The sequence below is a fragment of the Rhamphochromis sp. 'chilingali' genome (assembly GCF_963969265.1).
Source record: "Rhamphochromis sp. 'chilingali' genome assembly, chromosome: 15".
NCBI lineage: Eukaryota > Metazoa > Chordata > Actinopteri > Cichliformes > Cichlidae > Rhamphochromis > Rhamphochromis sp. 'chilingali'.
This window is the reverse complement of record NC_137942.1, coordinates 11833486-11859372: the sequence shown is the minus strand read 5'-3', so window position 1 is coordinate 11859372 and position 25887 is coordinate 11833486. Positions and strand designations below refer to the sequence as shown.

General features: G+C 40.8%; 6 protein-coding genes across 7 annotated transcripts; 3 read left to right on the top strand and 3 right to left on the bottom strand.

Moving 5' to 3' along the window:
• Positions 1-2708: 2708 nt before the first annotated feature.
• ptger1c (prostaglandin E receptor 1c (subtype EP1)) lies at positions 2709-5230 on the top strand. The gene is made up of 3 exons (XM_080904904.1): positions 2709-3015; positions 3895-4731; positions 4880-5230. The coding sequence occupies exons 2-3, from the start codon at positions 3901-3903 to the stop codon at positions 5057-5059; spliced, it is 1011 nt and encodes a 336-aa protein (XP_080761030.1). The 5' UTR covers positions 2709-3015; positions 3895-3900; the 3' UTR covers positions 5060-5230.
• Positions 5231-5384: 154 nt separating this feature from the next.
• slc27a1a (solute carrier family 27 member 1a) lies at positions 5385-12149 on the top strand. Its single transcript, XM_080904871.1, has 13 exons — positions 5385-5780; positions 6053-6220; positions 6319-6713; positions 8124-8291; positions 8883-8952; positions 9056-9147; positions 9227-9336; positions 9451-9660; positions 9748-9874; positions 9979-10116; positions 10615-10779; positions 10902-11048; positions 11136-12149. The coding sequence occupies exons 2-13, from the start codon at positions 6054-6056 to the stop codon at positions 11291-11293; spliced, it is 1947 nt and encodes a 648-aa protein (XP_080760997.1). The 5' UTR covers positions 5385-5780; position 6053; the 3' UTR covers positions 11294-12149.
• A 92-nt stretch (positions 12150-12241) lies between these two features.
• On the bottom strand, positions 12242-14907 carry trim35-13 (tripartite motif containing 35-13). Its single transcript, XM_080904874.1, has 6 exons — positions 14496-14907; positions 13511-13606; positions 13183-13413; positions 13064-13086; positions 12875-12993; positions 12242-12785 (listed from the first exon to the last, which is right to left on the bottom strand). Exons 1-6 carry the CDS (start codon positions 14901-14903, stop codon positions 12247-12249), a joined length of 1416 nt encoding a protein of 471 aa, XP_080761000.1. The 5' UTR covers positions 14904-14907; the 3' UTR covers positions 12242-12246.
• Positions 14908-17249: 2342 nt separating this feature from the next.
• vac14 (vac14 homolog) lies at positions 17250-20545 on the bottom strand. Its single transcript, XM_080904869.1, has one exon. The coding sequence runs from the start codon at positions 20393-20395 to the stop codon at positions 18023-18025; it is 2373 nt and encodes a 790-aa protein (XP_080760995.1). The 5' UTR covers positions 20396-20545; the 3' UTR covers positions 17250-18022.
• Positions 20546-20584: 39 nt separating this feature from the next.
• LOC308411123 (uncharacterized protein) lies at positions 20585-22962 on the top strand. Of its 2 annotated transcripts, none has more exons than XM_080904883.1 (4): positions 20585-21029; positions 21135-21253; positions 21669-21774; positions 21872-22962. In XM_080904883.1, exons 1-4 carry the CDS (start codon positions 20753-20755, stop codon positions 22762-22764), a joined length of 1395 nt encoding a protein of 464 aa, XP_080761009.1. In that variant the 5' UTR covers positions 20585-20752; the 3' UTR covers positions 22765-22962. The 2 variants fall into 2 exon arrangements, with proteins under 2 accessions (XP_080761009.1, XP_080761010.1); XM_080904884.1 differs by having other exon boundaries at positions 20587-21029; positions 21875-22962.
• Positions 22963-23104: 142 nt separating this feature from the next.
• LOC308411127 (uncharacterized protein) lies at positions 23105-25561 on the bottom strand. The gene is made up of 4 exons (XM_080904890.1): positions 25207-25561; positions 24880-25016; positions 24667-24772; positions 23105-24580 (listed from the first exon to the last, which is right to left on the bottom strand). Exons 1-4 carry the CDS (start codon positions 25475-25477, stop codon positions 23886-23888), a joined length of 1209 nt encoding a protein of 402 aa, XP_080761016.1. The 5' UTR covers positions 25478-25561; the 3' UTR covers positions 23105-23885.
• Between the last annotated feature and the right edge of the window lie 326 nt (positions 25562-25887).

Sequence of the window (25887 nt, the reverse complement as noted above, 5' to 3'; positions counted from 1 at the left end):
CAGTCAGACTCCAAACTCCGCCATGGCCAAGACCAAAGAGCTTCCGAAGGACACCAGGAAAAGTATTGTAGACCTGCACCAGACTGGGAAGAGTGAATCTACAATAGGCAAGCAGCTTGGTGTGAAAAAAATCAACTGTGGGAGCAATCATCAGAAAATGGAAGACATACAAGACCACTGATAATCTCCCTCGATCTGGGGCTCCACTCAAGATCTCATCCCGTGGGGTCAAAATGATCATGAGAACGGTGAGCAAAGATCCCAGAACCACACGGGGGGACCTGGTGAATGACCTGCAGAGAGCTGGGACCAAAGTGACAAAGGTCACCATCAGTAACACACTACAACGGCAGGGAATCAAATCCCGCAGTGCCAGACGTGTTCCGCTGCTGAAGCCAGTGCATGTCCAGGCCCGTCTGAAGTTTGCCAGAGAGCACATGGATGATACAGCAGAGGATTGGGAGAATGTCATGTGGTCAGATGAAACCAAAGTAGAACTTTTTGGTATAAACTCAACTCGTCGTGTTTGGAGGAAGAAGAATACTGAGTTGCATCCCAAGAACACCATACCTACTGTGAAGCATGGGGGTGGAAACATCATGCTATGGGGCTGTTTTTCCGCCAAGGGGACAGGACGACTGATCCGTGTTAAGGACAGAATGAATGGGGCCATGTATCGTGAGATTTTGAGCCAAAACCTCCTTCCATCAGTGAGAACTTTGAAGATGAAACGAGGCTGGGTCTTTCAACATGACAATGATCCAAAACACACCGCCCGGCCAACAAAGGAGTGGCTCCGTAAGAAGCATTTGAAAGTCCTGGAGTGGCCTAGCCAGTCTCCAGACCTCAACCCCATAGAAAATCTGTGGCGGGAGTTGAAAGTCCGTGTTGCTCGGCGACAGCCCCAAAACATCACTGCTCTCGAGAAGATCTGCATGGAGGAATGGGCCAAAATACCAGCTACTGTGTGTGCAAACCTGGTAAAGACCTATAGTAAACGTTTGACCTCTGTTATTGCCAACAAAGGTTATGTTACAAAGTATTGAGTTATATTTTTGTTATTGACCAAATACTTATTTTCCACCCTAATTTACGAATAAATTCTTTACAAATCCTACCATGTGGATTCATGGATTTTTTTTTCACATTCTGTCTCTCACAGTTGAAGTGTACCTCTGGTGCAAATTACTGACCTCTGTCATCATTTTAAGTGGGGGAACTTGCACAATCGGTGGCTGACTAAATACTTTTTTGCCCCACTGTACATAAGGGGCCTGTTATATCCAAAGGAAGCACGACTTTATCAACTAAGCATGCTAATTTGGACATCCAGATGGAGATAGCTGCTGGAGATCCTGCCTTTTGCTCTGGTAATCACATGCCAACATATACTGCATTTCTAACCAATCTTGTCAGATTGTAACCCACTCCAGTCACATTGTGATTTTATTGCTACAGGCTTTACAGCAGTGTCATTGATGAGCTACAGATACTTTCTTTGATGAGATGAAATCACAAAAGAAAAACAGCTTTAAGAAAAACTGCATATACAAGATTTTTTTAGGCCCAAAAAATGATGGTTTCTTCAAAAAGAATGTGGAACAAAAAAAACTGTCAAACTTGATTGCTTGTGAAGAAATAATATCATTTTTAATTTGGTGCCAAGAACACATTGGCACAAAAAATTGTGAGACTAAAAACGTTATATAAATAAACATTATATATATAAAAACTATTACAGCAGTTCTTCCCTTCAGTGTCCTAACACTTACACTTACAGTGCTTTTAAAAGAATCCTTGCTGCAACACAGAGAATATTCAATTTTCAAAACTTTTATTTCACATCGTGTGTGTTTGTGTCTGCGTGTGTTGCGTTTTACACAGCACTCAAACTTTCTTGGTAACATGACTTTACACAAAGCTTGTTACATCAATTTCCTTTCAATTTCATTTCTGTTTATTTATTTTTCAAAAGAAGCTTGAAGAGATTAAACAGATAAAGCAGAGCTCCACACAGGGTAACATAATAATGCTTTTTGTGGCATCCACAATTTTCTCCAGAAGCACCTTCTGACATGTCTTTAAATTAGTCAAAATTGTATTTTAATGTTTTTCTGTTTACATTTTCAGAAGCTTTAAACTGAATACATATTCTCTGTAATATTTTAGGCCTTTGTGTATTGACATTTCCGACTTCATTCATTTTATTTTATCTGGAAAATAAAAACAGTGGAAGGATAAAGAGTTCTATTTTTCTTTAGTCGTTTAGCAGAAATAAAATAAATAATTCCGCTTCCATTCAATGACATTTTCCATCTTTCCCCTTATGTTTCTTAGATCTGAGGGTTCAACTTCAAAGACTGAAATAGTTATACTCAGAGAGGAAATGGGAGACTGTCTCCACTTCCTTCCTGTTTACGTAAGATCACAGATAACAACTCTGAACAACTCTGAAGTCTACACATAGGTTTATGAATAATGCTGTTTAAGTTATCATTGCAAATTCCTTGTTTAGAAAATGTTTAAATACATGTCTAAAATACTTTTTCAATAATATAATTTTTAATATGTGAGATACCTGTTAGGATGTTGTTTAGCATGTGATGGTGCATCTAAGTATCTAATTATCATCTACTCTTTCAAACTCTTTTGATGATTTTTGTCTGGTGTATAAATGCTGGAATTTGAGGAAGAAAATGTTAGTGAGGACTAACATTTTTTTAGCTCTACTCTGTTCCAAATGAGTATCTCTTACGAGTAGATTAGAGGACATGTTCAGACGGGAAAGAATAGTATGCAAAGAAACCTGTCTGCAGATAGAGAAAGAGAAAGGTAGACCAGGCAGGAAGAGGAGCTTTCAGAGGACAAGAAAAAAAATTAGGGGAGGGGAATGAAAGTAAATAACCGTAGGCAACTGTGATCATACTGTGATTTGGTACATGAGGCATCTGTGTTATCAAGAGGCACATTCATCATCCTTCATTCCTTTTGAGTGTTCATCAAAGGAGTCTGAAGGTAAGTTAATGGCAATTTACTACATAGAAATAATACTATATGTTTAGATACATTCCCCTCTACTGAAATAATTTAAGCAAAACGTGATTGTGGGGAGATCTTGGCAAGACATTTCTTACTTACCCCCCCCCCCAAAAAAAAAAAGAAATAAACAGATCCAGTCATAGTTAAAGGACAACCTTCTTTGGACACTAGTGACACTTTCTTAGTATTACCCTTGAATTCCTCTGTAATGATTTCAGACTTACTGAAATAACTGATTAGCAGACCAAAGGAGATTATTCATATTCATTAAAGCTCTAGTTGATGTTACTCTATTATCTCAGGCCTATAACATCAAAAGCTCAAGTGCAGTTTAACTCAGCTTTCCCCACTCTCCTTTACAGTGTTGCTTCAGTTCATTTATGCACAGCTCTCTTAGATGAGTTGAGGTCTGAATTTTGACTTGGGCATTGCAGCACTCTGTTTTGTTTTCTTTTTCAGCCGTTCTAGTATAGATTTGCTCCTGTACTTCAATCAAGCCTGTTGCATGACCCTATTTGAGGCATGTTTTAAGCATTATTAGTCTACATCATTCATTAGGAATAAAAGCAGGGTTTTATCTACTGTGTTTCATTCTTGCCAAGGAATAGAGGCTCATCTAAACGCTCTTTAAATCCCATTTGTCAGAAACATACCACTTATTATTACTTTGAGCTGCCCAGTAAAGCATGTATCTACTGAGTTTTTGTTTGTTTGTTTTTAACTTCTCTGATGTGTTGTTGTCTGCAATTTACTTGAGATATCTAGATGGCAAAACAGGTTGAAATTAGCTAAAAAATTGTAGACTTTAACTAATGCATGTTCTTTTAAACTTTTTCATAATTTTTCTTTTTGTAGGTATCAATGGAAATGATGACAACTTGCCATCTGAATCAGACATGTGGCCAGCCGAATAGTAGCGTCCCACCTCCCATGAGCAATTCAGGCTTAGCAATATCCTGCTTCACAATGTTATTCGGCACCATCTCCAACCTTGCTGCACTGAGCATCCTGGCTAAGTCTCGTGGTAGATTCTGCCGCCAGTCCAAAGCACCATTCCTACTTCTAACAGTGGCTTTGCTTTTGGCTGACCTCGGAGGTCATGTGATCCTAGGTTCCTTTGCACTGTATCTCCACATGAATCATCAGTATACTATGAAACTATGTGATGTCTTTGGAACAAATATGGTGTTTTTTGGCCTGTGCCCTTTGCTGTTCGGTTGTGTTATGGCAGTGGAGCGCTGTGTGGCCATCACTAAGCCATTTTGTCGTTTTAATATGATTACTGTGGCTCATGTGGTACGGGTGGTGTTATTCCTTTCCGCTCTTGCACTTGTTCTGGCAATTCTGCCTTTACTCAAAGTAGGGACTTATACTATCCAATATCCATGCACCTGGTGTTTTTTGAGAGTTACTTCTCCACGTTTTGCAGCTGACACTTACCTGGCTTTGATTTTCTCATGTCTGGGCCTCACTGCGCTCACCCTTTCCCTGTTCAGCAACATAATGAGTGTTGCTTCATTGGTGCATGCCAGAATGAAGACCCCCAATGGTCAAACAAACCACACAACCCGCTTTGGTCGTCATCAATCACGTACATCATCTTCTTCGCTGTTTTTTTCATTGGATATAGAGGTAATGGCGCAACTGGTAGTCATCACTGTTGTTTCCTGTGTCTGCTGGAGCCCCTTCCTTGTGAGTGCTGCTTTTGTTATTCTGAAGACTTTTTTTCTACAATAATTTAGATATGATTTATTTTAATATTAGATCTGATTAATAAAAAGGGACAAAGAATAAATAACACATCATAATTGTTTTCTCTCATTTTTCTCCTACATTTTAGATCCAAATTCTTCTGATGCAGCTCAAGCAAAGCCCTGGAACATCAGCTCAAAAGCTCATCTATGTGGCTTTACGTATAGCCTCCTGGAATCAGATCTTAGACCCCTGGGTTTACATCTTACTGAGGAAGACAGTGCTCTTCAGAGTTTGTGGACAGAGATGGACCCTGACAAGAACATAGTTCCACTATTTGCATTAACTATATTACTCATGGACTTTTTGTATAGAGAACATAGATACTTTCTATTTATTAACAAACCAAGAGCTTATTTACACAAGCAGTTAGTGAATAAGAGATGGAGGCGGACTTGAACTACATTTCACAACATTTAGTAGTCTGTACCGGTTCTGTCATCAATAGCAGCTACTTGCAGATTGGCCAATGGGGCGGTATTAGTTTTGACCAATCAAAATTGAGAAAAGCTTGACAAGCAGTGAGTTTAACAAATAGCGGACCTGCAGGAGAAGGTTAACGCCCGTGGTGGGTGGTGCTTCTGTGGCAGCGACTCTGTTCAATATGGAGTACAGAAAATAGCCACATTCAGCTGGAGTTTAACTGTTCTCATTCACATTTGTGCCACTTGGGCACAAATTATAATCGCAGGCTCGTAGAGGACACGTGACTGGACTCGCTAACGTATGTTTGACATATTTATAGATGTACTTTGAATAAACTAATAAATACTTGAGCACAACTGCGCTGTAAGAAGTAAAAGTGTGCTAAGACTTGGAAAAAAAATAATACGGATTTTCCTGAAAACGCTTCATTGGGGACTTTCTCGACGCTCCCAACAAACGGAAGGACGATTTGAAATACCGCTGGTTTTCTAAATAATAAGGCGGGCCGACCTGCGAGGTTATCGGGTGAAAGGTGACAGTGCTTCTGTCTAATTGACCTGTAGGTAAGTTATGCGTTTAAAGTTTGTGAGTAAACAGTGGTTCTTTAAATGCCGCTTGTTCACACACGATGCTTAAATTTGAGCTGAATTCTCTTTAAAAACGTAATCTCCGTTCAGTGGAGTAATGCGTTAGTTACAACCTGCAAAAGTTTCTCGTGTGTACTGACCTGCAACTGTAGTACTTTAAGCCTCCAGAGTGGAACTCATGTAGGCTTTAGCTCAAGCCACTTCTTTCTGCTAAACGCTTCGTCTTTCTCCTTTTATACTGTGACAAGAATGCACAATGCAGCGAGTGTTTCAGCCTCTCTGGGGTCCATGGGACTGTGTCGTCTCTTCGGGGTGTCCTGGCCCTGGAGTCTGGCAGCAGGTCTTGGGGTATATCTAGGCACAAGCAGCTGGAAATACTTCTACATTGCAGCACGCACGGCCAAGAGAGACCTCAAGTAAGTTAACGACATCTACATCAAGTTGTGACTCATTTGCGTGTATATCTGTATACATCTTTGTGCTTAGACCTGATTTTTCTTGTCACACTCCCCAGTGGCTTGTATGTGCTCATGAGAGTGAAGCTGGCCTTATGGCGCTACATGCACCATGGAAGCAATATTCCTTCCATTTTCGCCCAGACAGTGAAACTCCACCCAAATAAACCAGCTCTCATCTATGAGGCCACAGGAGAAATGTGGACCTTCACCCAGCTGGATGAGATATCAAATGGAGTCGCCCATTGGGCGAGAGGTCAAGGATGGGTCTCCGGAGATGTTGTGGCCCTTTTCATGGAAAGTAGGCCATTACAGGTGGCACTTTGGCTGGGTTTGGCCAAAGTTGGAGTGGAAGCTGCACTCATCAACTTTAGTCTCCGCTGTGATCCTCTTCTGCACTGTATCGGGGTATCAGAGTCACGGGCGATTGTGTTCGGAGCTGAGCTGGCGGATGGTAAGAATGTAGAGATGATGTAGAGAGAGCTGATCATAAAATGAGTATTTGTTTTAATTTTGTATAAATGGAGCTGTTTGTATAAATCTGTGATGCAGTATTATACTGTCAGCAAGGGACAGGTGTTATGTTTGCACCCACAATACAGCTAGTCTCAGCTACAGATTCCTTGCTTGATATCTGTAACGGTATAGTAGATGGTCATCTTAGGTGGTGTCGTTGTTCACACTCAATCTGTTTTAGAATATGTTATTAATCCCTAAGGAAATGATGTAGTTACAGTTGCTCCAAGACAATAAGAACAGTAACAGACTGAACTAATCTAAAATATTACAAAGTTACAAAGTATAAGAAATAGCTCAATTATAAATATCCAGAATATTACAGAGATTAAATATATGAGTGACACTGTACTCTAAACTTTAAACTGTAAAACTTTATTTTGTTATTGTCACTGTAGAGCATATGCAAATATTAAGGCTTTAACTATTGCACTGTGTACTGTGCATTAGATGGAGAAATTGTACCGAGAGAGAGCCTCAGGCAGGAATGATTTCCTGTGTGGTTCAGTGGTGCATTTAGGTAATCTCAGTCTCTCACTGAACGTGCTCCTGTGACTGGGCACTCATGGAGTGGGTGGAGGGTATTGTCCAGAATTGTCCTTATCTTGGACAACATCCGCCTCTCTGACAACAAGGGAGTCCAGCACCGTCACAACAATATTGGCAGTATCCACATCTGCGACCCTCAGCCTGCTGTAAAACAAACAATAATAATGACAGGGCCTATGAAATGTAAGACGAGTTGGACCTGTCGTTGGCATCCATGCTGCCAGTGAAATTCTTGGTGAAGCTAGTTAACGCAGTTTAAATACAACTTCTAAAAGCCAGAGACAATACCTGATATGAATTTGGCTGATCTCTCCTTCAATTGTGCGACCTTGAGCTCTTTAGTTAGTTTCCAGTGCTATTTTTAAATCACTTAGTGGAGGTCCTATTCTGATCATTTACAAGTGGCATGGATCCCATGAATCTCAAACTTGCACAGAGAGAAAACATCAGCAACTGTGTCAAACTGGCAAATGCCAGGAATTTTTGGCTGTACATACACAAGTATGTGATTAGATTCCCTGCAACTTTCCCCTTTACCAAAGTGGAATTCAAGTTAAAGGGCGAATGAGAATCCCAGAAGACCAAGTGATCAAAACATAAGTGTTCAGAAGTGATCTAATAATAGCAGATTGTGGTGAATTACTACCCAAGGTTATGACCTTGAAGAGCACTAGCTGAATTAAAATCATCTAATGGTGTTGGACAACTTTATGATCACACACATACAATCTAGAGAGTCTGAACTGAGTTGACTTATATCCCCTTTTTATATCTAACTATGTTTCTTCCTGAATGCCAGCTATGTTGGACATCAGTTCCACCATGAGCCAGTCCATGGTACGATTTTGTACAGGAGACCTCAGTGCAGAACAGTTAGCCTGTCTTGCTGCTCAACCTCTGGACCCTATTTTAGCTGCTGCACCTAAACATTCCCCTTCGCCTTGTGTTCCCCCTAAAGGAATGAATGGTGAGTATCTCACTAAACTCAGCTCTCACTCTGACACTTAATCTGTATGTTTCAAATGCCTTCTTAAACAATTTCCTTACAGTGTGTGTAGCTGTTAACCTTTGGTTCTTGGTTGATTCTGAATTCCCAAAGTGTAACCCTAGTAATTCATTTTTCTCACACTGCTATTTCAAAACTAAAATTACTTTCCAGTAATTATATATCTCAAGCCTGATAAGGAAAATACTTGGCTAATAATGCGAGTCATTTTATGACAGTTGCATTTATTTTTCTTAGACAGCTGTCTGGAGCAGATAAGAGTGACTTGCTTGCACTGTCCAGTCTGGATATTAATAAACCATTTCCTAGCCCAGTGGTAAATCTGTCTTAGATGAATTAACATATAAGCCAGTATTAAAGGTGTGAGCTTCAGATATACCTTACATAACAGTTCAGATGAAATTGCAAAGGGAAATATTAAGCAAAGTAGAAACGATGTCTGCATTTTCAGTTCTTTAATGCATTGGTTTCCAAAATGCCATCCCAGCAGTAAATAAAACACTATGTAAATTTGCAGGGTGCATTTTTATGCTATATTCTATTGTTTTGCAGACCGCCTATTTTATATTTACACCTCGGGGACCACAGGATTGCCCAAGGCTGCCATTGTGGTTCACAGTCGGTATGTTTTCTTGAAGAATCACTACCAAAAGAAAAAAAAAATCACCTTTCTTCAAAGTTAATACATTTAATGTTTATCTGGGAATCTCTGTTTTCTTTGACAGCTATTACAGAATTGCTGCTTTTGGGTATTTTGCCTTTCGCATGCGCTCTGATGACATTGTCTATGACTGCCTGCCTCTCTATCACTCAGCAGGTATGTGGTGCTAGTCTACAGATTTTTAATGACTACAGTTTCACCTTCAAGGTTTGATCAAGTTTTCTTCTCTTTCCAGGAAACATTATTGGAGTTGGCCAGTGTCTGATCCACGGCCTCACTGTTGTAGTGAAGAAAAAATTCTCTGCCAGCCGCTTCTGGGAAGATTGTATTAAGTACAACTGCACTGTAAGCACCTATTGATTTCATTAGTATGGCATTTATAATAGTTTTTTTGAAGTTATTCATAAACCATGATGTTTTGAACAATAAGATTTTTTTTTTTCTTCCCTCGGCTTGTAGGTGGTGCAGTATATTGGGGAAATCTGCCGCTACCTCTTGTCTCAGCCCGTGCGGCCAGCTGAGAAGCAACACAAAGTACGGCTTGCTGTGGGAAATGGATTGCGCCCCAGTGTTTGGGAAGCCTTCATGGAGCGTTTTGGGGTGGCGCAGATTGGCGAGTTCTATGGGGCCACCGAGTGCAACTGCAGCATTGCTAACATGGATGGCAAGGTCAGCAACTACCATGTAACTTGACATGCATGTCCTCACTATTACAATGTTAATTGGATCAGAGTTTAGCTAATTCTATCCTGCCAGGTGGGAGCCTGTGGATTCAACAGCCGTATTCTTCCCAATGTGTACCCCATCCGTCTGGTGAGGGTTGATGAAGACACTATGGAACTTGTTCGGGACAGCCGTGGGTTCTGTGTGCCTTGCCGCCCTGGTACTGAACATCTATACAGCAGTTACAACCTGAAGGGTTTTGGGAGTCTTTGACCTATGCTGGTCTTCTTAGAGTGCTAAATTATAGTCCTCCATGCCTTGCAGGGGAACCAGGCCTTCTGGTAGGCCGCATCAACCAACAAGACCCATTAAGGCGTTTTGATGGCTATGCTAACCAGGATGCTACAAAGAAGAAGATCGCTCACAATGTCTTCAAGAAAAATGATTCTGCTTATTTATCAGGTTGGGAATAATTTTTGTTTGATGCACCTATAAAGAAATTATTGTCCCTCATCTTTTCTAAACAAACATTCATGAAGTCTACTGCAGTTCAGTCGGCTTGGCAGGAAATAGATTAAGTTCATTCAGATCATTCAGATCACCTGGAGTCATTTCTCCCTGTTACCTGGCAAAATCAGCAAATTACCATATGATCAAGTTGATAATGATGTCTCGCACAAAGTTTTGTTTTCAGAGTTTATATATAAACTTTTACTGTGACATCCACCTTGCTACAGCTGATTATCGATGTAGTGGGAGCTTCACCCATTTTTCTGCCTGTCATTGTTTATGCTTGCATAGCTTGCACATCACATTTTTAAAATTTGCTACATTAAACTTGTGTTTTTCAAGTGTTCAAGGTAATTGTTATTCAAACAAAACTTGGAAGTTTAAATAACTCATGTCAGTGATTAATAGCTGTAAAAACCGCACAGGTACTTTGCTTTACCTCCACCCCAGGTGACGTGTTAGTGATGGATGAGCTGGGCTACATGTACTTCCGGGATCGCAGTGGGGACACCTTCCGCTGGCGAGGGGAAAACGTCTCCACCACTGAGGTTGAGGGTATACTAAGCAATCTTCTGGGTCAAACTGATGTTGCAGTGTATGGTGTGGCAGTGGCAGGTAATGGTTCATGTACTTAACTGCCTTTAGCATTGCATTGGGACTATGTAGTTCCCCTTTATTGTTTAGTGATTTTAAAAGAACTCAATACTACAACTATTTATTTCTATGCTTAACTCCAGGTGTGGAAGGTAAGGCAGGCATGGCTGCCATTGCAGATGCCACGGGGAGTTTTGACTGCAGCAATTTCTTGCAGGATATCCAACGAGTTCTTCCTCCGTATGCTCGCCCTGTGTTCCTGAGAATCTCCCCACATGTAGACACCACTGGTAAAATGCTCCTTTAGTTTTATGCTACCACTGATGACTACATATGAAAACAAATTATAATCTGTGTGTATCAATATTTCTGTATAGGTACATTTAAAATCCAGAAAACCAGGCTGCAGAGGGAGGGATTCGACCCACGACTCACGAATGACAAGATCTACTTTTTAAACACCAGAGGTGCACGTTACGAGGCCATGAATGAGGAGCTATACAACGCTATAGTCGAGGGAAGAATGTCTTTATGATCTGGAGGCTTTAGCAGGGCAGTCAGGGACCCTTACTTAAACAGCTACTTTTCAGAGAATGAGTAATATACGGATATAGGAGTGTGTGCATCACTCAGCCTTGATGTACCACAGTTGCAGGGAAGAGACTGAGCGGGCTTCCGACATGGAGAGAGTACTGTAACAGATGATGTTTTAACACTGTATAGTAACACACCAGAACATGATGTGTGGGCATTTATTCCCTTTAATAGCATCTTTGTCCATTTTTAAAATCTGAGCATCACCGCACATAGAGTGGAGTAGAAATCTTACATTAATGTGAGTAGGAAAAAAGGGTAGTCAGGTTAAACTTTGTTACATGGTATGTACCTGTTTATAAACTGTGCTGCAAGATTAATTCTGTATAGGTTTAAACAATAGTTTTGTGTTATTGCTGTGTGTATGAATGAGGCTAAGAGACCAGAGTTCAACATGCAGTGTATGTGGCTACTAGCTTGAACACCCACCCTTGACATTTTTATCTTTGACATGTTTATTGCAATGGGAAACTAATCCCACTTGTCAAATCTGAACTTCTGAGGACACTTGTTTACAAATATGCCAGCACTGCTGTTTTATGTGCCTTTTATGAAACTAAGAAACTAAGATCTGTATTTAATGACTTTATTTTTTAATATGAGCTTAACTGTGTGTCGAAATCACAGAAGTGATATTTTCATCATACGATACTAGGTCACATATAGTAACTGTTATTGTGTAAAAAATCTCATTACTGTTGTAAGATGTAGTTGTAAAGCTTGGGAAGATATTCACAATCATGGATCTGTTGGAAATTTTTTAACTCAAATGAAAGATTTTAAACTGTGTCTGTTTAAAGCAATTAAAGGTTACTTTAATATCCTACTGTAACCTGGATCATTATGAAGAGCCTCAGAGTTTACAGAACAATTTCATAATGTCTTCAAGTTGATTTACTGTTCTGTTGATAAGGATATCCGTGAGGGTAGAATTTTCAGTGGATGCTCTTTGCAAGCAGTGCAAAAGTAAGGAAAGGCTCTAGGCGTGACAACATCTGTGAAGGTGTAGAGGGGTGTTCTCTGTCTAGGGTCGTAAAAGGTCACCTTGCCTCTGTCCATGTCTAAAACCACTCTTATCACATCCGGCTTCTTGGTCATGTTGAGCGGCTCCCACGGTGCTGTGCAGGCTTTATGCTCTCCATTGCGAAACCTTATAGTCCAGAATCCCTCTGCTGGTGTTAGAATGTGTTTACCCTTCCTGTTGATTGACTCACTGGCTACCCCGACCACCCAGTAGGTGTTGTCATTCACCTCTACATCCCAACTATGGCGTCCAGAGGAATAGCCCTCAGCGGCCAGCATCTCAGCACTGACGTCAAAACGTTCTGGGTTGTCTGGGAGCTTGAAAATCTGGGTAGAGTTCTGCACAACTGCGAGATCCTCGGAGATGATGAAGCAGCTAGCTGCTGTGTTCGGATCCAGAATCACAGGAGCTTGGGGAAATAAGTAAGAAGTTGGTGCTGTGATTGGCATAAAAGCATGACAGTAAAACTGGTAAACAAATTCTGTGTGTGAAACTCACTGTATTTGACTATCCTCTTCATCTTCTCCCACACTTTATATTTCAGAGAGCCCAAGTGCTTGGCCACATCAATCAGAGCACTAGATACCATTTGTGGATCGGGAGAACTTTGCCAGGTTCTGAAAAGATACTCGAGCAGTTAATTTGTGAATATTGTTAATAAGCTGAAGTGGATGTGGTAGCACTTACCTCCTTATTGTTTCCTTGTATTTCTGAAAGTAAAAATAAAGAGGATCATTAATCAAATGATACTTTCAAATATATAAAAACATTACAGTCAGCTTGCTGTTCTAATTGATCTGGTCTACCTTAAGAAATGGGATATCTTGAGTTGACATCTCCTGTTCAACTAATTTGATGGTGTTGGAAAGAGATGCCATTTCACCATTGATCTCTTCAATCGTCTGGTTAATCATTAAGTTCTTCTGATCCTCCTCAGCCTTTAAATCAGAAAGTCTGGCAGCCTCCTGCTCTTTAAGGAAACGGTGAAGGGCTTCAAATTCCTGTTTGATCTGTGTTTCAGTCTGTTCAGCTTGGTTCTGGAAAGACACATGATTGATGAGTAATCATTGCTTCCGCACCTTGGCTCTTTTTGAAGTCCAAAGCAACATTTGGAACTGATGGAACTGACAGTACCTTGGCATGTTCTGCCATTTCCTCACAGACCATTTTTGTCTTCTTGTACAGCTGTAATTTCTCTTTCAATGGTAAGAGTGCACTCTTTAGTTCCTCCTTTAAAAAAAAAAAAAAAAAAAAAGACAGGCCATCAACTCTTTAAAACAAGGTCACTCTGGCAGGTGGCCAATCTGCCAGCACAAAGCGGGGCTTTCAGCTGCTGCATACCCTTCATGGCAGCATTCCATGTCAGTGCAAAGCTGCACATTACATCAGCATTGGCTTTAAGAGACAAATATCTTTTTATCTGGTGACACAAACAATATCAAGCATCCAAACAGGAGTATAATATAGGCTCCTATAGTTTTATTTTCCAGATAAATATTAAATGTTTACTGGTCTTGAGACCAGGCAGAAGAAGGCATGAGTAGAGTTAATGTGGTGTCAGAGAAACCGTGTGGGAGTCAAGTTTCAGTTCTTTTCGCACAGCAATAGCAACAGTAAACCAAATATATAAATCTATTATTAGAATGTTAATGAACACTGTCAGAAAAAAAGCTTCACACATATTGTATCAGCATATCAGACTATGAGAAATACAAAAGAAGTTCAGAAGAGTAAAGTCAAAAGTAATGAAAAAACTTCTTTTTTTTGACAAGATTTCAATTAAAATACAGTTGAGGTACAACATGATGCATCACCTGTTTATAAAGTGATAAACAGTCTTTGAGGCTGACTTCTGAAATATTTTCATATCCTTAATTACACAGGCTTAACCTTATTGTTAATCTTAGGTTGTAGTCATTGACTTGTTATTTACCTTGCAAACACTGTGGCTGATACATCAACAAACATTTTTTTTCATTATCCATTGCGTCATTTGCAGATAGAGATTGTTTTGTGCAAATTTATTTATGTTTAAGATAAGGAAATCTAATTAAACCGTGCAACTTATGTTTGCAAAAAGTAAATGGTCTGAGTATCCCTGTGACCTTAACATGCTTACCTTGCAGTCATGGGCACCTTCCCCGATGGCATAAAGCCGGTGCCCAGAGTGTGCAGCTGCTTTCCCACATAGACCACAAATTGGCTCTAAGTCTTCCACACAGAAGAGTGTGAGCTTTTCTCCATGCTCTTTGCAAGCCTCTGGGTCATTCTTGCTTCTGTCCTTCTTGAAGGATTCACAGGCCTTCTCGAGCACAGTGCTCACGACTATTTGATCCATAGAGGAACGGCGCCAGCAAAGAGGACAGTAGTGTGAATGTGAATCCCCACTGTCTTGTGTGTCCCAGCTGTCTTTCAGACAGGCTTTACAGAATTTGTGTCTGCAAGTGAGCACCACAGGCTGACTTAGAATATGTCCACACACTGGGCAGGAAAGGTCATCCTCAGTATGAGCACGTCTGGTGGCCATTCTTCTACACAGAGCTTTGATGATATGACAGGATCCAAAGCCACTCCCATGTGCTGGACGGCTACTTCTTAGCCTCAGAAATAAGTGTTAATATCTCAGCTCACACAGGCATGCTGTGTTGTGTTGTGCATGCAGATTGTGCTTTCTCAAATAAACACCACCTCTGAGAAAAAAAAACATCGCTTTATCAAAGAGATTTTATCTATTCAGATGTGCACAAATAATATAATCCTAGGGATGACAGAAGGGAGAATAGTGATGATAGAGTAGCTGCACCCTCGGTGATCTTCTCATTACACTTATGTTATTATCGCCTCTAGTTATTTGAGAAGTTTCTGAAGTCTGTGTGTAATAAAAGAGGTGACTAAGAAACAATGTCCAAAATAAGACTCAGGGTGGGAGTATAAATAGAAAGAAGTCATCAACACTGGAACATTTTTTCTCTGTTAAGTTTAGCTTTGGACATGAGGCTTTTAGGAAGTGACACATCGTTTTTCCATATCCCTTATGGTAGTCCTTATATTTCAAAAAAGGTGTGCAAACAGTCACATGGTGGTCATGGCGGTGGATTTGTCCATTTTAAACATCTATAAAAGCAAGCTGGCCTGTTTCTTATTAGAACAATCAACCCACCCCAAATTAGGTTGAGTGTGTTGATGGGAAAAGGGCACAGGGATTTCTGAGGAATTTGTAGTCCAATTATTATATTAGTGATGGAGTGAAAAAGATGTTGCTTCTTTTTTATGTCCACCTTTGCCTAAAAAGCTTCCTAACACATCTAAGCAAACCGTGTGAACTTTGAGATTAATTTGGTCATGAACATTAAATAAAGTGGGTTAATTTTATTTTTAGCCGCCTGCCTTCTTGTTGAGATGCCAAAGTGAAAATTTGATTTGTGCTCATGCCAGAGCCAGGGTAGCAGTTCAGACACTAATAGCAACACAAGAGCCAACAAACTTAAACACACACATACTGCATATATATAAACACTACAGTCATGTAAGAGTTTGCTCTGTAATCATGTTTCAGCTGTTTACAGTGATACTCACTTGTAAATGGTTTCTAAATGGATGAGATCAAAATAATTAGGAAAACACATTATTGCTGCTTTGCTCTGTGGATTTATGTGTTCAGTCACATGATGAGGTTTGAAGGTATTACAGTTCACTCCTGATCAGCTACATAGAGTGGGAAAAATCTGTCACCATGTGCTTGCCACTATGGATGTGTGAAGTCGAGAGTCTTTAAAATAGAGAGGACACTTTTAGTCAAGAAGGCTTTTCCACATACATTGCAGCAGCAATCATCCACCATTTGGAAATTTAACTCAGTACCAAAAAGATCTGTATCACTGTGCATGTATTACATACAAATAAGTATCCCCTTGTAGCCAAATAGAGTGGGAGAGAGCCTTTAGTTTCACCACAAATTAACACATATGAAAGGAAGGTTTCAAGCTAGGCTAATGTAAAATTTAAAGAACACAAGTGAAAATATTCCTCTTGTATGTATGTGATGAAAAAAGACAAAGTATGAGCCACGATGATTATAATTGATTAAGTGAAAACTGTTTTTAGGTGCCCCTGCAATAGATTGGTAACCTGTCCAGGGTGTATCCTGTCACTCCCTCTTTCAAGTACAAAGATCAGCACTAAAATACATTTTCTGGTAGAAGAATTAATTAACATTGGGAATAATTAAGGAATTCCTTATGTAAGTAAGATCCTAGAAAAGGTTTGGTATTAACAATACACTTACAGGCCTAAAACAGAATAGAAAAACAGTGAGGAAAGCAATTAACCAAGACTAAAATAATAATTGTAATAGTAATAGCAATAATAATACTTATAATGATAGTAACAAGTATGTAATATATGTAATGTTATGTAATGTAATGTTAACACTAGACTGTTTATAAATTCACATAAATTCTTTGACACAAAACAAAAAAAAAGGATTTTCTGTTTTATATGACAGATTCCAGGAACAACATCTAAGATCTCTGTTAAGAAGAGAGCAGTCCTAGGAACAGCTAAGAGACCCTCAAGCTCCCAGGCCTCTGGTAGAGGACATGATCTTGAAGGACTGACCGCCAGCAGGGGTGAGAGGGGATTTTTGTTGTTGTTGTTGTTTTTTTTTACTATTAACAGCCTATTATGACAGAATAACTCCCAGTCAGTGTCCCAATGTGACCAAAACTGAGAACGCCTTCTCTTCAAACATAATTTAAATACTGAAAATATGGTGCAAAAGTTGGCTTAACTTTCTAAAAGAAAATGTCTGACTATTAACAAAATAGTAATTATTTGTTATTTTAAGACATTTTAAAAACAACACTGAAATGTTTCGAATCACATGGTCCACTTTAATCATTTTCACATTGGAATGACAAATGTGGAAAGACAAAAGAGCATTGATGAGTAAGCAGAACAGACACTGTACAAAAAAAAGAGCAAAAGAATTAAATGCTCAAAGTGTGTAAGTAAGTTGTTGTGAAACAAAACAACAGCATAGACCATTCATCAGCTCCTTCAAGTTTGAAGTCTTACTTTAGCGCAGTCAATCTTAAAAAGATTTCTTTTCTGGCTGAAGTGAGGTTAAGGCCAAACTGAACATAAACTCTAGTAGTACTACTAAACAAAGTATACCACAGAAATACAGTGGCTCACGTGGAAATTGAATTACATGGTGAATTACTTGTGCACCATTTAACTCTAGAATAAATGATTAAAGTAAATGATTGTCAGTTTAACACGAAACATAGTGAATGTTTAATTTACCTTTAAAAAGAAAAACAAACTGACAGGGTATAATGGGAACTCAAGATATTGCCTAATATGACCAATATTAGATGAGTAATGAGCAACTATGTACATTTTCCATACTAAATTTACACAGAAGAAATTAACTATTAATTTGCCTTGTAGTGTGCTGTATTAAATACATATTCTGATTATTTGATTTTTTTTTACCTAGTATTTCATTAGCAAACACTTACAATTTGACTTACTATTGTTATACTATTTGGCTTCAGTAACAGTTCTCATCTTACAACCATATTATTATTTCACTCCTTGATATTTGTTTTTTTAATCTCATCCTACTATGGTATAATAACTTCACATCAGCTTCCTGTCATGGTGATCAGAGGAACGCCCAGAGCGCTGGTGTCGTACCTCAAGGTGTTTGCTCTGGACACGTTCAAAATGCTGGAGCAGCTCACTGTAATCCACCTGAGCGTGAGAGGCACGTCTGGAAGCCACGTGCTGTTTAGAGTCCATATACTTGGATTCATCTACAGTCCTCATGAGCTCTGGATTGGGAACACAACTCAAGCGGTGGGAGAGCAGTTGAAAGGCCTGGCTCTGAGGCAGCAGCATCAGCAGACCGTACAGTGCCTTTATCAGGTATGGGTTGTTCTCCACATCGAGGAGCTGCAGACGCAAGTATGTAAAAATGGGGCTTTCTATAAGCTGTACAAGCTTGTCGACCTCCATCAGGAAGTCAACTGTAACCTCGAGATTTCCAAACTTTTGGATCAAATCATAGGCATGCTTGTAGTTCTGCGTGAGGAAACAAAGTGAGACAGTCGCCACAGGGTTGTGGCACCAGGAACGATACAGGCAGCAAAACAAAGCACAGCTCTCCTGAGTGCGCAGGTCTTTCAGCTGGTTGCGCAACTCAAAGAGCTCAGCTGAGGTGAGCAAGATAGTGTTGAGTGTCTGAACCATGGTGGATGCAAATTTAAGGTCCTCCTCCTTCAACAGGATGTCAGCCATGGAGTGGAAGATGTTCTCTGCATGAAGCAACAGACACAACTGTCTGATGATGAAAGCTCCTCTGTTCTCCAAAAGCTTTCTCTCCAGACTGAAACGCTTGAGCAGGTTGATCATGAACTTGTAAAAATAAGAGTTCATACTGGGAGTGGAGGGGGATGAGTCCACCCCCTTGGATCCTGTGCTGGACTGCTGTGCAGGCTTCACACTCTCTGGTACCTTGAGCACCACTTTATTGTCAGCGTTGTCACAGGACAAATTTTGGTCTGTTTGGCCAGCAGGGGATGATGCTATCTCAGCTAAGACCTCCAGATCTTTCAGTATGACCTCATCGGACTCATCGGACAGAGTTTTCAGGAGCATGGGAAAGAGACTGTCTGTGTGGCGGAACATTTTGCGTGGTGTCTTGATGTAGAGGTGATAAAGCCATTTAAGCACAGCTATGCGGGTCATCATGCCAGTGGAGGAGTCATGAAGGTGGCGGTCCAACACCTGAACAATGCCATCCAGGTCCAGAGTTACCTGAGGCCTATCAGCACTTGCTGGAGTGAAGAAACTGATATTGCTGAAACTAACAGACTCCTGGGATGCATTCAGCATATCATTGCTGTCTGTCTCTGTTTTGGGCTTGTCATTTTCCTTAGATGGTGACCCTGTGCTTTCATGCCTTTCCTCCTCCTCTTCCTCATCATCCTCAGGAGTGACCAGTTTCATTAGACTGTAATTACAAGCACTAGCAGCTTCTTTAGTATTCTTCTTTCTGTCATCATAGGAAAGGCAAGGCAGCACTGCAGTCAGGATGCCAGAAGAGTACGGAAGCATCACTCTGCCCGCAAGCTGGATGAACTCCCTCATCCATGTCATAGCTGTCAGCTGGATCAGATCATTTGTTAATTTGGTCTCATCTGCAGCCTGGCAGTGGATAACCAATATGTTGGCCATCTCAGCAAACTTCACAGTAGAGGGAATCTTCTTAATCTCCTTTAGAAACTCTCCAAGCACCACCTCGCAGGTCTTTCTAATCTCTTTGCTATTGTCCCCCATGATCTGGAAGAGCCCATCCAAGATCTCAGGGAGATAGTCTAACAGGTGGATGTCTGGCACAGACTCCAGAACATGAATCCAAGAAATTATAAACTGCCTGGCATACTGATTGTTGGAGTAGATTCTCTCTCTCAACAGTGGAACAAATGCCACTAAGTCAAAACTGTTGCTTTCAGTGACAATGTCTTTCAGTAGTCTATCAAGGAGTTCAGATCCGCTTTTTACATTTGGGTCAGGATCTGCTGCAAGTTTGCTGAGACCATCAAAAAGCAGGTTGAAGTGGGGCAGCACAGCTCCCCTAGCCACTTTGACTATGTTATAGAGGGCCTCACAGGCGTAGTAGCGCAAGCGGCTGTCTGAGTCATTGAAACACGTGAGTACAGGCTCAATGAGCTCCTTCAGATACAGACCCGACTCTTTTCCGAGGGCGATGGAGCAAGCTGCCAGTCCAATGAGACCCCCTTTCCGGCTGTGCGGGTGTTGAGAGAGGGCAAACTCCGAGGCTAAAATCTGGATCACATGTCTGATTTGAGTGGCGTTGTTCTGAGCCACAAACTCCCGCACCAGCTTCTCGATCTCTAGAGCTGCGACTTTCCTCTTTTCGTACAGTTTATCATTCAGAGCCCTGACGATGTTGGGCGTCAACGGCGAAAAGTCTTTCTCCGTGTTCATTTTCGCAGCTGCGTTGGTCCCGGATGCGGTCTGCTCAAATCTGCGTCGATATGCGAGGAAACGTATTGCATTTAATTAATTTGATGAAGAGACAGTCAGCTGCTTCTGCTTTCATTTGCTAAACCAGGAAGCTTTCTAATACAACGCAGCTGACCGGTTACATCCACCGGAAATACGTCACAGTTGCAACATTTATTTGGGTCCCGCTTTGTGTGTATCGTTACCTCAGATTAGCTTGATTAGTTACGTGTTCAGCCAATGAGCGTTTTCGTTTTCTTTGCTAGCTAACGACATCGCACGTTGGATTTTAAGCATACTTTCTCTGAGCTGTTTGTGTCGTAGCCACAATCAGCAGCCATGGCGAGCCGCCGCTCTTTTCACTCGCAGCTCTCGTCCATCATGGAGACGATGGCCAGGTCTGCTTTGAGCCAGGTCTGCAAACTTGTGGACGAAGACTCGGCTGAGCTGCGGCAGGAGCTGTCTCAGCTCCTGTTTGCAAATTCAGCCCTGGCAGAGAAAGTAAACAGCCTGGAGTGCAAGCTGACTATAGTGAGAAGCGACGCCCCTAGTTTGTGCAAAAGTTATCGCAGTGTGGGTGTGCAAACTATGTGCTTCAGAGACGAGGATGCTGCTGGTAGCTGAATTTATTCGCAAAAGCAAATCTGATTTCGTGATCGCCATCACTTTTGTATTTCGTTGTGTGTTTATTTCATACTTTTATTGTTTGACCTTTCTTTAGTGCCTGGGCCTCCCACCATAGAGGGAATCTTTGGGAAAGATTGGTGCATGAATCTATGGAAAGACAGAGACCCGTACAGTCTGCAGAGATACACAGACTCACCACAGTCCCCTGATAAGGTGAGAACAAGTTAGACTCGGGTATGACGTATTTGCTGTCTTTATGCCTATGAGCAATTTATAACAGAGTTTCCAGACAGGCAACATATATAAATGGTTTAATATAGAATACTGATTACCAGGGTACACACATTCTGCTTGTGCACATTGAAAAGCAGACCTTATTTTAAATGTGTTTAATAATAAAATGTAAACAAAGTAATGCTAAACAATTCATTTGGAATAATATGGCGTATTTATGATATTAAAAAATCTAAACACGTGCACATCTTCCACAGCATCTTTTTGTTTTGGTTTTATATCAAAATTTGCTGCTGATCATTTCATCATTAGTTACAACTGACAAAGCGTTACTGTTACAAACATATTGCTGTATTAAACTACAATTTAGGATCGGATGTTTTCTGTTTTGTAGTCTGTGACAGCACTATCTGACCAAATAACTGTGACTGAGATCAAAGAGGAAGACTACGAGGGGGATGCTGTCAGTCGCTGCCAGCAAGAAACGCTCAGCACAGAAGGTAAGTGAGGGAAGAAGAACTTAGCCAGGGGAATATACCCTGCAGATGTAGCAGCTTTAGTAGCTTTTTCAGTGTTTGAATTTTTGCTTTTGTGCAGCAGAACATGAAGACAGCGTGGCTGAGGAATCAGAGCAACTTTCTGTTGGTTACACGTTCGATGGCAGCACTTGCAGTCTGTCTTTTGATCAAGATGGGGAACAGGTTGTATCGGTGGGTGGTATTGAAGAACCATCTGTGCAGGTGGTATCCATCAATGATACAGAAGAAGCTTTCAGCACTCATATCATTCCAATCGAAGAGGATGACAACGATGATGATGATGTTCAGTTTGTTCAGGAAAGTCAGCAGGAGCCAGCAGTGAACACTACTGAAGTTGGGCCCAGCCATGAGGAGCAGCAAACAATGCCAGTAGACAGTACAGAAAAAGACTCTGCTGTGGATAAAGAGTCTCACGATGACTTTAATGTGCGTAACACAGAAACTTCCAGAAATCAAAACAGAGAGAGATTTACTTGTCAAATATGTAACAGGACATTCTTTCACAAGGGCACTCTAACACACCACATGAAGTCACACAAGTCAAACTTTTGCAGCATCTGTAAGCAACACTTCCCACACAGGAACAAGTTAAACTCACACAGCTGCCTGCCTCCAGTGCCATCTCACAGAATCAGTAAGTCGTGCGAGTTGTGCGGGAAGAGCTTTGCCAACCCATCAGCTCTGAGGATTCACTACGTTGTCCACACAGGTGAGAAACCCCACAGGTGCAGCTTATGTGGGAAAGGGTTTACCCAGAAAGGCAATCTGAAGTGTCATCTGCGCATCCATACGGGCGAGAGACCGTTCCGCTGTGTTAAATGTGGGAAAACCTTCACGCAGAAGGTGAACCTCAACCATCATTTAATGGCACATAGAAATCGAGAGGTTGTAGGCGAGAGGCCCATACCTAGGAGACACGTGAAGAACATGATAGCAGCAGTCAGTCAGTAACAAACTGAAGTAACTTATCAACTTTGACGCCTCTTCTACGGTTTTAAAACTTTAGCAAAAGGATAGTTAATGTTACATCTGTAATAAATTGTAGTCTGTAGTGTTGTGCTTAAAAACTCTTGTATGGAAGAAAAATATTTTAGTAGTTTGGTGTTTTGACTTTACAAATAAAATGCAAATGTTTACATTATGATATAATTTCTTACATTTTCTACTTTTTAAAATTGCTTTTTTTGTTCAAAACTCACAAATTTGTCAGTTTTAGTTACAAGGTTTATAACGATGAACGTGCATGTGAGTACAAAGGGGAGGAGTTTCAGGAACAGATTTTTCTTTGGTAAATATAATTCACTGAGCTGGGTCAGCGTAGACTGTTCAGGGCAATTATTACAGGAACATTTGTTGTAAATCTCCGTTTGGACATTAAGACAGTTCAACACAATATAAATATTTATTTCAAACAGTAACACTACTTAATCTTGAAACTTTTTGGAATTCATTCAAATATTATATGACAAACACAAGCATTTTTTTTTTTTAAATATCAATAACATTTTTTTCAAAGAAACAATGTATGTTGCCTAAACATAAGTCTAGGCATATGTGGAATATAAAACATGACACAAACTGATTTAATCTACTTCTATTTTGATGTGAAGAGGTAGTTTGAAGGTTTATGCTACACATGTGCAAATCATGGAGAACCTGCCTAAAGTAATTATTTTGCCACCAGCTTGGGCAAGCCTTTTGTGGTCTGAAACATGAGGTATTTAAACATGTTACACGTGCATGGATGAGAAGCCAGCAAAGCTTTTTTTGTTTTTGTTTTTTCATCATGGATCAGAAGTTCTCTCTCATTTTTGATCATTTCCTTGTTAAGCGTGATGTGAAATGTCTTGGGGACTCCAACCTGTCAAACTGAATCCCATCAGTCTAATGGCTCATTTAAAAAAGGACACATTTTCCATACTGTTGTTGGCTGTTGCTGAATTTGCATTTGTAACAAAGCTAAAAGCGTGCCAAAGAATGAGCAGTAATGATAACCACATGGGCATTAAAGTTGGTTTTGTAATAGAACAAGTATTTCAAATCTTCATAATGTTTTTAAACCACGTTGAGGGTTATATGGACATGTTGGCAGATGATGAGCAACTGTGGGTGATACTGAGAGCACTTCTGTCAAAAGCTTCTGGTTTGACCGACAAATTAAAACACTGGTGGTGATTTAAACCATACTTGTACGCATAACATTTCCCACAATCCACACAGCTATAAGGCTTTACACCCGTGTGTGTCCGGATATGTATATTCAAAGAGCTTTTCTGAGAAAAACTTTTTCCACAGTCTGGACAGCTGTACGGCTTTTCACCCGAGTGCACACGTTGGTGCAGTTTCAGGTACGTCTTCTGTGCAAACCTCTTTCCGCACACTGGGCAGCTGAAGGGCTTCTCGCCCGAGTGTCGCCTAATGTGGACTTTCAGGCTGCTTAAATAGTTGAATATTTTTCCACAAAATAAACACTCAAACTGTTTGGTTGGCTTCACCGGTTTTTCCTGAAGGTTGAGTTCTTTGGTTGCGTTCATGTGAATACTGTTCATATAGTCTGAGTATTCTGTGGCAACTGAAGGAGGATTTGTGTTGTTAATCAGAGCGCCCATCGCCGCATCGTCTATTAATTTGTCCATAATTGTCGGCTGTGCGCGTTGCTGTATTTCACTGTCAGTCGTCATAGAGAAGTTGTTCAATTCCCCCGAGTGAAGTTGGAGATCATCAACAGATCTTTGAAGCATGCTGTCCTCTTCAAACATCCCAACAACTGTTAAAAAGAGAGCCACTGTAAACCAGTACACACACAGGACGGGATTATGACTTGTGTTTGGTGTCTTTTTAATATGCACTTACTTTTTCTGTTGTCTGTGAGCCTCCTCTGCTGTCCAATGGGATAATCATCAAACATCTCCTCCTTGACAAAAATCAGATCAGGTTCTCTTTCCATCATATTGATTGCCTACCAACAAGAAATGACAAGTAGCTATGAACACAGCAATCATTCAGCTAGTTTGCTGCTTGTTACAAATACAAAACTTAAACCCAGACTCCAACTGATTCACCAACCGCAGCTCCCATGCTGGTTGTAGCGGCAGTCTCCACTGGTTCTCTTCTTTGAGAGGGCAGCTTCTCTTCTCTCCACAGGTCCATGCACCAGTCCTTCCCAAAAACTCCATCAATGGCTGGAGCAGGTTGGTGCTGTTCTGGAAGAAGAGAAACATGCAACATTGGGACTTGCTAGAGAATGATGATCACCAGTATGCAGAGTAGAATCTCAGAAGAGATTATATGCAATAAAGCTATTCGGTCCACTGTAATTCTAGCCCCATACTATAAATATCATGCAGGATGTGGAAGCCCCCTGGTATGTACCAGTCTGCACCGATTTCTTACCTGCAGGGTGCCGATCCCGGCGACTGACGCTGTTGTTGACGTGTTCGGGGTACGTCTGTGCCCCCCTCGCTGCTCTCAGCTGGACCTCCAAAGAGTAGCACCTCTTCTTCAGCGCCTCGTTCTCCGTCTTGTGCAAGGATATCTCGGTGTGAAGGACGGAGGAGCACTCATCAGCCAGGTTGCCTATTTCAACCAGAGCCGCCTTTGTTAGCTTATCCAGAATAACGGCCAGCTGCGTCCTAAAACTGCGGTTTGTGGTGTCGCACATCATTTCGTCAGCGAGGCTCAGTATTTGGAAATATTGAAACGATTCTCAGCGTAGGAACGCAGCTCCTTTAATCAAATGTGAAATGTACAGCTGTGCCGCAAGGAATTGTGGGAACACGCTTTCTTCGCCCCCACCCCCAAGCTGCTGAAGACAACACAGTGGAAAATTCAACGCAGCATTAGAATATGTTTTCTGCCTGCACAGATGTTTTATCTCCCTATTATAACAATATATGTGGAAATAAAGACATCTCTTTAAAATCACACCTTATTGCCAACCTCTCCACCACACTGTCCGTGCAATTTACAGCCCTGCGATGGCAAGGAACCACTGTGAATTCACATACAACGAGCAAAGTATAACAAATAAATGTATCTTTTTATTTTATTCTCACAGCGTCTGTACTTATTTAG

What these genes read in the sequence shown, in the direction of transcription:
- slc27a1a (XM_080904871.1), top strand. Translation starts at nt 6,054, where the DNA reads ATGCACAATGCAGCGAGTGTTTCAGCCTCTCTGGGGTCCATGGGACTG. An exon ending in GCCATTGTGGTTCACAGTCG is followed by an intron (nt 8,953 to 9,055) that starts GTATGTTTTCTT and finishes TTTCTTTGACAG; the next exon opens with CTATTACAGAATTGCTGCTT. An exon ending in TTGCTAACATGGATGGCAAG is followed by an intron (nt 9,661 to 9,747) that starts GTCAGCAACTAC and finishes CTATCCTGCCAG; the next exon opens with GTGGGAGCCTGTGGATTCAA.
- LOC308411127 (XM_080904890.1), bottom strand. Translation starts at nt 25,477, where the DNA reads ATGATGTGCGACACCACAAACCGCAGTTTTAGGACGCAGCTGGCCGTT. An exon ending in CCGGGATCGGCACCCTGCAG is followed by an intron (nt 25,017 to 25,206) that starts GTAAGAAATCGG and finishes CTCTTCTTCCAG; the next exon opens with AACAGCACCAACCTGCTCCA. An exon ending in GCTCACAGACAACAGAAAAA is followed by an intron (nt 24,581 to 24,666) that starts GTAAGTGCATAT and finishes TCTTTTTAACAG; the next exon opens with TTGTTGGGATGTTTGAAGAG.
- trim35-13 (XM_080904874.1), bottom strand. Translation starts at nt 14,903, where the DNA reads ATGGCCACCAGACGTGCTCATACTGAGGATGACCTTTCCTGCCCAGTG. An exon ending in AAGGTGCCCATGACTGCAAG is followed by an intron (nt 13,607 to 14,495) that starts GTAAGCATGTTA and finishes TTTTTTTTAAAG; the next exon opens with GAGGAACTAAAGAGTGCACT. An exon ending in AAGATATCCCATTTCTTAAG is followed by an intron (nt 13,087 to 13,182) that starts GTAGACCAGATC and finishes TTTTACTTTCAG; the next exon opens with AAATACAAGGAAACAATAAG.
- ptger1c (XM_080904904.1), top strand. Translation starts at nt 3,901, where the DNA reads ATGGAAATGATGACAACTTGCCATCTGAATCAGACATGTGGCCAGCCG. An exon ending in TCTGCTGGAGCCCCTTCCTT is followed by an intron (nt 4,732 to 4,879) that starts GTGAGTGCTGCT and finishes CCTACATTTTAG; the next exon opens with ATCCAAATTCTTCTGATGCA.
- vac14 (XM_080904869.1), bottom strand. Translation starts at nt 20,395, where the DNA reads ATGAACACGGAGAAAGACTTTTCGCCGTTGACGCCCAACATCGTCAGG.
- LOC308411123 (XM_080904883.1), top strand. Translation starts at nt 20,753, where the DNA reads ATGGCGAGCCGCCGCTCTTTTCACTCGCAGCTCTCGTCCATCATGGAG. An exon ending in CACCACAGTCCCCTGATAAG is followed by an intron (nt 21,254 to 21,668) that starts GTGAGAACAAGT and finishes TCTGTTTTGTAG; the next exon opens with TCTGTGACAGCACTATCTGA. An exon ending in AGAAACGCTCAGCACAGAAG is followed by an intron (nt 21,775 to 21,871) that starts GTAAGTGAGGGA and finishes GCTTTTGTGCAG; the next exon opens with CAGAACATGAAGACAGCGTG.